This window comes from Sinocyclocheilus rhinocerous, unplaced genomic scaffold (assembly GCF_001515625.1).
Source record: "Sinocyclocheilus rhinocerous isolate Xijiao unplaced genomic scaffold, SAMN03320098_v1.1 scaffold682, whole genome shotgun sequence".
Classification (NCBI taxonomy): domain Eukaryota; kingdom Metazoa; phylum Chordata; class Actinopteri; order Cypriniformes; family Cyprinidae; genus Sinocyclocheilus; species Sinocyclocheilus rhinocerous.
This window is the reverse complement of record NW_015642528.1, coordinates 2,378,984-2,388,899: the sequence shown is the minus strand read 5'-3', so window position 1 is coordinate 2,388,899 and position 9,916 is coordinate 2,378,984. Positions and strand designations below refer to the sequence as shown.

Here is a 9,916-nt window from a genome sequence, read left to right as displayed (position 1 = left end):
TACGTTTCAATATAATTATGTGAATTTTTAAAGTACAAATTTATATTTTACATTTTACACACACACACACACGCTCACATGTCTGGTCAGCTATCCTTGTGGGGACTCTCCATAGGCGTAATGGTTTTTCTACTGTACAGACCGTATATTCTATTGCCCTACACCAACCCTACCCCTAAACCTACCCCTCACAGGAAACTTTCTGCATTTTTAGATTTTCAAAAAACTTCATTCTGTATGATTTATAAGCTTTTGTACCCGTGGGGACCACAATTTAGGTCCCCACCGTGACATGAGTCCCCATGAGTCTGTGTGTATTCAGGTTTAAGTCCCCACCAGAATATATAAACCTGTACACACATACACACACACACACACACTGTGAGGTTCGATTTTTGTTCTGTTTCTAACATGAGCCTAACACAAAAACAACTGATTTACTAAGACGTTATTATTAAAAAAACAAAAAAAAAAACAGCTCATTTTGCATATCAAATATACATATAATGCTTTAATTTTAAAACGAATGAATAAAAGACTTTTATTTTAAAGCTCTATGTGAGAGAGGCAGAAGAAGTCGATCCACCACAGCCTGGTTTCACATTTCTCTTGAACGCAAACAACACTGGCGTCCGGCGCTGCTGCGGTACCAGTCGTGACCGCTCGACTGTACGGCTTTTCACGGCTCACGGATGTAATTTGTCGCGTACCACCGACTGGAACCGACCAATTTACAGCCATTAACAACCGGGCTACGGTTAGGACCTATTCTTACAATCATACTGTCAAAATATCTGCGACTTTTTCGAAGTCACCCGGCCAGCTAACGCGCGTTAGCAGGTTAGATGTGATTTTCAGAGGCGCAGAGAGCCAGTATACGAGCATCTCCGCGATGATTTTGTGCTCGGATCGTTAGTTTGTCACCTCGAGACGACATCAGGTGTTTGATTTGGTTTTGAAACGGGCATGTTGACACCTGTATGACGGATCATTACTCGGAGTAACGCTGATCTGAGCGCTGCTTGGCTAAATGGAAGGAGCAGCTCGATAACTTGCTGTAAAGTTTTTTGTGTGCTAAACGGGACTTTCATGTGTCTTTCCTCAGGCTTGAGAAGAAAACGAAAATTTTTGACATTACAGATGCACAACAATATACAGCCGAGCATTGATAGTTACGGCTAAATTAGGGACCCTTTTGCCACCCGGCCTAATAAAACTTGGAAGTCCTCGGACTCGATTTTGCACATTTGTGCTGGGAACAATTTTGTTGTTTTTCATCAGCTGAGGGTTCAGATTAATCTGTCTCTTCTTTAATGCTGTAATTTACCAGAAAATTACATAGGAAGTCGGCATTCAATGTTGACACCCGCCGATAGGGTTCGTCGAAATTTTTCAATAAAATTCACGTTCCTGCCGAGACTAGTAAACAAACTATGACTTAACGACGGGACTTTTTTAAAAGCTCATCTGTACTGGTTTGGGGACTCGCACCGAGCTCAGGGGCTCTTTACAAGCTGGACTTTGGACACTTCTCATCGTGCTGTGCCGATGTCACATTTGATTGAATTGTGAGAGCTGTGAACACGTTCAGTTTCAGATCCAGCCAAATCCAGCCTCAGAAGATGTCGACCAGGACACCACTGTTACCCGTGATTGACTCCACTGGCCAGGTGAGTCTTATCCATCTGTTTTAAAAAAACAGAAATATCATCGACCCATTTACTACCAAACAAACTTGTTTTGGTTTCCTAAATGGTCATGTCAGATCATGGCTTAGTTAGCTACAAGAAAATACAGCTTATGATTCTCTAGTTTACCTGTCAACCCAAAACCTCTTTAGCTGCTTGTTTTTCCACAGCAAAACGGTATAATAATAGTGTTGTTGTACAAACAGGAAACAGCGCAACAGTCTTAACTAATAGGTTTCCTCTTTACCACAAAAAGAAGAGCCTTGTGTTTTCAAAAAATGCTTGTTTTGAGATGTCAACAGTTTATTCCAGATATTACTTTGCCACGTTGGCTTCACTGTGATTTCTTTAGTTGGTGTCTAATAAGAAGATGTAGTATGTCTCCTGTTTACTTTCTATACCCTTGCAGAAAGTTCAGCAGTTGGAAAGATTTAATATAGATGTGGTTGCCTTGTTCTGCTTTTTAAGTCAAGTCAGTTTTACTTACAATAGCTTACACATTGTTTCAAAGTAGCGTTATACAAAATCTTGAAAATTTAATGTACATTTTGTGTGATGATAAAAACACTCATCCGAGGTTTGCTATACAGTATGTATTGCTATGGCTGAGTGCACTGTATGTATGCGAATTACCTTGGGTATATTTAAATGTAAATAGAAAGCTGTGCAATGATATAGTTTACATTTTGCGATGATATAAATAATCAGTATGCGTGTAAAGTTAGATACACTTGTTGGTGGTTGGAGTTTTATAACTACTACTAGTCAGACATTTGTGGATGAAGTTGGGTCAGTAGTTTATAAAACCATCAAGGTTTAATTGATAATGTGCATTAGAGGAATTTCGTCACAGGTTACACTTGAGATGCAAGTGGTCTGTTTTGATCTGAGCTCAGATCTTGAAATCATTTGTTTGGCCTAAACCCATAGAAAGAACACTAATAGCTCTCTCTAAAATTAATCACAGTGGCTAGCTTGTTTCTGAGGTAAGTTTTAACCAAAAAGACTGATCCTCTTTCAGTGACTCACTGGCAGAATTGTACCAGCAGTAAGCAGCTTGCAGCTGAAATCTCATGAGACTGATTTGGAGTCAGTTTGAGTGTATGGTTTGTTTATAGTGGAGATGAAATGTTTGTTGAAATGTGTCTCTTGCCAAGCCATACCCAGTCTTGCTTGTGATTTACAGTCTGAAAACGTTGGTCAGCGTTTTTCCCTCAAGAACTTTTCATGTGGTTGGAGGGAATCAAATATAATCTGTTTTGCCTGATGTAGTATAATGTTTTTTAATCATCTCAGGCTGCTCTCCATGTAAATCTTTTTTAGGTCAGATAAAGACTTATTTTATTTGCTCCTTAAGCAATGCTTGGAGTTGTTTCTGGCTCTGTGTTTCTGGGCAATGATTTGAGATCCGCAGCTCTGTCAATCTGGACTGGCATTTCCAGTCAGGCATGGTTTGGGGAGGGTCATGGAGGTGTGTTTTTATTTTGAAATTTTAGTTGATCATCATGCACAATGTGTTTGTGAAGACTTACTTACCTAACCAGATACTGAAGGATCTGCAAGGTAATGGGAGAAAATCCTAATCCCAATATTCCCTACAAAACAGATTTTGAATTCTGTCATCCTTCAGTTGTTTTGCTCTTACATATTTTCTCATTTGACTTTAGTTTAAAATCATGTGTTCTAACAGATCACCTGTAGTTTGAGCTTGACACGCTAGTCTCAGTCTCTCTGAGGCTGAAGCGTCTTAGTGTTTCACTGATGAGGGGATATTCAGCTGGCGTCTATTTGTGTACTGGCTGCTACCTCCCTCCTCTTGAAATAGTCACGGTGTGATGAAAATACTGATAAATGACAAGCTGGCTCACACCCCTCCTTTATTCCTCCTCCCCCTTGTGCCAGTCTACCCCGCTGTTTTCCCCAGGGTCTCAGACAGTTGCCCCTCACGCGGAGCCACTGCTTCTCCGTGACCTTCTAGTGCACAGAGCGCCGGTGTTCAACGTGGTTGTAAGCTGTCGCTCAGCAACATTCTTACAATCGGTATCCTCTTTCGGGGGTGTGTGTTGCATCTTCGGGGTGGTTTTCGTATCCTTGTCAGATATTAGTCATTCACGCGGACCTCACTGTCTTCCTTTGAGCCTCTGTAATTAAAACCGGCAATTCAATAGGATGTGTGCACCATGTGTAGTTGCTCGTCAACCAATAGCACCTCCTTGACAGTACGGTGACAAAATTGCCTCCTGGCCAACTTGTTTGGTTCTGCTTACATATAGGGGAGAGTGGGGTAACCTGTGCTGCTTTTTACTTAAGCTGTTCTCTAGGGAAGAGAAGTGAGATGAAGGTGAGATTTCAGGATGTTTGCTATCATCTGAAATTGGAACAGCACATTTGTAGTGTAGAGCCATAGAAACGTGTCTTGAAGAAATGAGACACACACACACACGCACACGTACATTTTTATTTTATTGATAATTGCATTAGGGCTGGGTGATATGATGATATTATCGTATATCGACGATGTCTCGTAAGTATCGCGATGTCGATGTCAACAGTCAGGTAACAGACGATTATCGACATTATCGACAAAAAATTGCGAATGATAAACCTAGTAAGTTGTAAAAAATATTTTACGTAGCCCTATAGTCACCATACAGGTCTTTTTGCATGCAAGAATGAAATAATTTAATAGGAGGGTTGGGCATCGAAAAGCTATTCCAATTTTGGAAATCAGATGCATAAGGTCAGGAATCAAGTTACTTGTTATAAAATTACATTTCGATTCTGCTTCTCGATTTCTGTATGCGCTTTTATTGTGATTTCAAAAGATTCAACTAAGAAAACGAAATAGAACTCACTTCTGCACTCGCGCGCTGTTTTCTATGCTGCACACACACACAAAACGCACGCACAAGATCCGTGCATTGACAGCAGCCGCTGCCGCCAGTCATCAATGTTAATTTAAAGAACAAAAGAAAAGAAAATCCCTCACTGATCTTGACTGAATCACATCAGCGCACATTTCAGTGCAATATTTTTACAGATTTTTTATACCGTGTATACAATATAATTATGTTTAATTAAGCTGATATATAGCACTATAAATTATTAATTTATTTGCAACAAAACTATAAAGTTTTGTTGTAAATGGCTGAAGACATTATAGTACTATATCTCAGCTCGCCCCTTAACATGCACTCATTCGGAGATTCGGCAGCCCAACACTGAATATTATTTTGTGGACGTTGTATTTTGATTAATAAAATAAAAATTACAATACAAAAATGAAATTTAAATGACCCTGCTTCTAAATAAATAATTAAGACCAAACTGAACATGGTGTGTGTTTATGGTGCATGTCAGCAATGTTGTTTTGGTGGGGCGGGGCGTGGTGGAGGTGGGGCTTAGGTAGACGATATTATCGGATATGGCAATATTTTTTCAAGGCGATTATCGATAAGATATTTTTGACATATCGCCCAGCCCTAAAATGCATGTAATTGTTGAATTGCTATATATGTCATATACAATTTTTTTAAATACCTGGACACATTTGCTTTGACAATTGATTTCATCTGCCATGTATATTATATATAATGATCCCTTTATTAAAAAGTTAAATTATGCACAGTTTACTTAAAGGACTAGTTCACCTAAAAATTAAGATTTTGTCATTTACTCACATTCATGTTGTTCCAAACCTGTACAAGTTTCTTTCTTATGTTGAACACAAAAGAAGATATTTTGAAGAACCAAACAGTTGACTTGTGAAGTAGGGAAATAAATACTATGGAATCAGTGGGGACCATCAACTGTTTGATTACCAGCATTCTTTAAAATATCATAAGAAAGAAACTCCTATAGGTTTGGGTAACTCATACATGATTGTAAGTAAATGATGACAATTTTCATTTTTGAGTGAACTATTCCATTAAAGGGGTCATATGATGCGATTTCAATTTTTCCTTTCTCTTTGGAGTGTTACAAGCTCTTGGTGCATAAAGAAGATCTGTAAAGTTGCAAAGACTAAAGTCTCAAATCCAAAGAGATATTCTTTATAAAAGTTACGAGTTCGGCTTTCACCGTGGATGAAGCGGAGTCCAGCCCGGGGTCGTCACATGTGGTTGCCGCAAGCCCGCCAGCCGCGTCGTTCTCAAGCCCGCCCGCCGCCGCTCACTCTAGCCCGCTGTGTGAAACTACTTTGTTTGGCCTTCCAAAAGAGGACACAACTAGAAATCAGTGGTTAAGTTGTATTTACAACACTGTTCCAAAACAGTTCAACCCAAATATTCAGATGTGTGCAGCACATTTTATGGAGGACTGTTTTCTGATCCTGGAAGAGTAGACTACAATGCCGGCTGTTCTGACTCACAGACTGTAAGTACGTTTTCATTTTAAGGATTTGCCACTGATGATTCAAACGCAAGTTTTGAGCAGTGTAGAGTAGCGCTTGTTTGTCATTTCTCCGATCACAAATGCAGACATGGTTTTATGTTTACGCGGCGCGATGCAACGCGAAAAAAAAAGACAGTATAAGTCATTATAATCTGTAATTATGTCCCCGCTGGATGCAACAAATGCTTCGTTTATAATTGGTTTTAATGTTTTTGTCTCGTCGCTCCGGCCGGGACACGCCATCACAGTATGGTAAGGGGCGTAACATTTCCGTCACACGCTTGAGGTATTCGGCCAATCACAACGCACTAGATAGCTGGCCAATCAGAGCACACCTCACTTTTCAGACCGATGAGCTTTGTAAAAATCGACGCGTTTCAGAAAGGCGGGGCATAGAGGAGAAACCATAATGTACAGTATGTGGAAAATAATGTGTTTTTTGAACCTTAAACCGCATAAACGCATTTCATTACACCAAATACACAAAATAACGTTCTTTTTAGCAACATCATATGACCCCTTTAAGGAGATGACAGCTTACCCACTGACACATCTTACCCCACTTGTCTGTGCGTGTATGTGTGTAAAGTCAGATGTTGAACTGCAGGCCTCTTTCTGGAGAGAGACTGAACGCTAAAGTCAGCATAGATGGTGAAAAGAACATTTTGAGCATCAGGTCTCCATAGCAATGTAAAACTTCAGAGTTAAGCCTTGACGATGAATGCAGTTTGATTGTAGCAACACTAGCATGACACCTCAGTCAATTTCTGGAATAATGGCTTGTAGTTTGCTTGGTATGCGTTACATATTGTCCCAAAAAAATGAGCCCCTCCTGAATTTGTCAGCTCTGACGTCTGTGACCAGCCCTCGCTAACCAGGCCATAAACATCAGCAGTGACAAACGATGAAACTAATGTTGCTCAGAACACCCTCGGATTGTCCTCGGAGGAATCAGAGCACTCCAACCGGTTCGACTGATGACATAATGAAGAGTCTCAAGTCCATGTGAACTATGAGTCTAGTAGCTGAATAGCCTAAATGAAGGGTTGTGTATTGTAGATGTGGAGCTGGATCATCTGGTTGGTTTTCCCACTGGTGCTAGGTTAAAGGAAATAAAGGTATTGGACAAAACTGGTTTTTCAAGGAGACCGGTAGAGCTAGTTCATCTGTAGCTCATGAAAGCTGAGTGTTTGTATACTGCCTTCTTTCTTTGGTTCTAAGGATGGTTTTCATTGATAAGGATCTGTCCATTTCTTAGGGTTTAATTAGTCTTTGAGCAGGATTCCACCTGGTTAGGCCTATTCTGTGGCAGAAATAGTGAGTATTTTATAGGTGTTTGCTGACGGGTGTGGCGCTGATCTGAACCGCACTGATTTGTGCAGATGTTGTGAAATCACTACAGAACTCTTTTATTTTATCTTGTTATAACACATCAAATGTTACCAGTTGCTATCTTCTAGAGATCCAAAAAAAAGGGAAGGACCGTGCCCACGCGTAGGACCGTGTGTCATGGATGCAGGTTGTTTCAGCTCAGTTGAGGCATCAAATTAAAATTGATTTGAAGCTGTAAATGTGTGTTCATGTCCAAGATTTTATCTTGTAAAAATCATTGGCAGATTTAAGTCGTTCATTGATCCCGAGCTAAACAATTACTATACTCTTGGCTGACTTGCAAAATTTCTTCTGTTCCACTGGTAATGGTTGTAGAGTCCAGAAAAGTTTAGAAATACCTCACATCACACATGACAGAAATATACTTGCCTGATCTTATACATGCTGAGTTTCAGTCTTCCTGAAAAAAGTTATTTATGAACTTCTGGTTGAAAATGAGTCATACTGTTTAGAAATAATTTTAGAGTTAAATTATTAGTACTAATCCAGATTCAATGAATAAGATAAAATTAAAGTGACGTGGTATTTTCATTTCTTTTTTTATACACTAAGAGAATGAGTGTAATAATAAAAAAAAAAGTTAAAAAGAAAATTATCTTGGTCTTTTAATGCACACTCTGTTTTTCTCTATATTTTAGTAGTTTAAAGAGCAGTAGAGCATGTCAAAAATACTTATCTAACCAGGTTAAAAGGCTTTATCAGTCTTATTCATATACATTCATACATTTTAGAAATAATTATATGTTGTTAATTATTATTAATTAGTAGTAATATAACTTGTGTTTGTTTGTTTGCTGGTTTTTATTGTATTTGTTATACTTGTATTTTTTTAATTGTTTTTGCCATGAAAATTGCCTAGGATGCTGACATGGCATTAAATAAAAATATACTACTACTATTATTAATTAGTAAGTCAAGATTAAATTAATAAAATAAAAAGATACAATTAAAGTGACTTTGTAGCCTAATTTTAACAATTGTATTTAAATTGTTTAATAAACTGTTAAAACAAATAGGGATTGATAATGTAGTAATAAAAACATTTCTGATGATCTTAGAGTTGTGATTTTTGGTATACTAGCTTTATTTCATAATCAGATTTTTATATATTCCGGTACTTTAAAATGTCATGTCAACAATTGCTTATATAACCAGTTTAAAACTATTTAAAATTATGAATTGTTCATATTATTATATTATTCATGTTCTTCACTCAAATTATTATTTATATAAATATTATTCCCTTTTGTTCAGTTTTTTTTTTGGCATCATTGTTTATCAGCAATCAGAAGAGAAAAGCTAAAGTCATCAGTTGTTGCCTAATTCTAATTCTCCGTCAGTATTTGCTGCAGTGATGAATGTAGTTCATTCAACATTCTGATCGTAGTTTTGTCCAACACCTTTCATTTAGTCTGAGATAATTGAGTCTAACATCCACTTTTGATTACAGTAATCTCCTTAATCTCTTCAATTCTTTTAAAATATAGTCTCTATTCTACATATGTAACCCGGCGATGACGTCATTCTTCTAATGTTCTTGTACCTTTGACTGATTGCTGGTGAGATGTACAGGAGAAACCTTCAGAAGGACTCAGTCTGCAGTTTATTTTCTCCCACTCCGTTCCATTGTCTTGTTTCCCAGCTGTCTGGGCATGTCAGCTTCTTGAAGGCCTCGTCTCGCTCCGGCAGCCACTCCTCCTGACAAACCCAGACACGTCGCTTCCTGTGTATGACCCGAAACCCAGATCATTTTGGCTTTTTCTTTTCTCTCTCACTCTCCTCTATCACTGTACTTCCGGGAATTAGCTCGACTTCCTGTTATGCCGTAGTGTGTGAGGAAGCTGCTTTTCCCAGCTTGGACCTCTGGAGTGGTCCGCATGTGGATCTTATTTTAGGCAGAGACCACCTGGCCCCTGAAGTCATCCTCAGGGTTATTCGTCTACGGCTATCAACACTGGACTTTGTTTTGAAACCATTCTGGAGTATCTGTCCTTACTTCTGTCATGAGCCTTTGAGGAGTTTAAATTCTTCACAGCAGGTATTTTTCGTTGTTTCTGAAAATGCTTTTTCAGCATTGTGATTCTCTTTTATCACAGTACAGCAATACAATGTTTCATAGACATATTCACGTTTAAACTCAATAAATATAACTACCACGAGTGCCATCTATTATTGCCTTGTTTATCTAAAAGTTCACTTTTCCTTGTTTTAAATCTAGCCAAAAAAGCCATGTGTTGACTGTTGACTGTGAAACAGTAGACTTTAATTATATGCATTTATGGTGTAATTACTAAATTTCCGTGTCAATCCATGTTAATTTTTACCGCGAATAATGCGCTGTCACTTTAATTCAGCGCGTGCAGCACAGCAGAAATAGACTCTGTGCAAAAACGATCGCAGCATGACTGCTGCAGACGCACCACTCCTGGAGCGCACTGCCGGAC

General features: G+C 38.6%; 1 protein-coding gene across 10 annotated transcripts in view; it reads left to right on the top strand.

Moving 5' to 3' along the window:
• Nucleotides 1–570: 570 nt before the first annotated feature.
• Nucleotides 571–9,916, top strand: part of LOC107756173 (serine/threonine-protein kinase MARK2-like) — a 36,922-nt gene continuing 27,576 nt past the window's right edge. For 9 of the 10 annotated variants that reach the window (XM_016573203.1, XM_016573198.1, XM_016573195.1 and 6 more), the window contains exon 1: nt 571–1,670. In XM_016573203.1, the coding sequence (XP_016428689.1) occupies nt 1,623–1,670 (48 nt within the window). In that variant the 5' untranslated portion in view covers nt 571–1,622. The remainder of the gene's footprint in view (nt 1,671–9,916) is intronic. The other variant, XM_016573192.1, reaches the window with a different exon arrangement.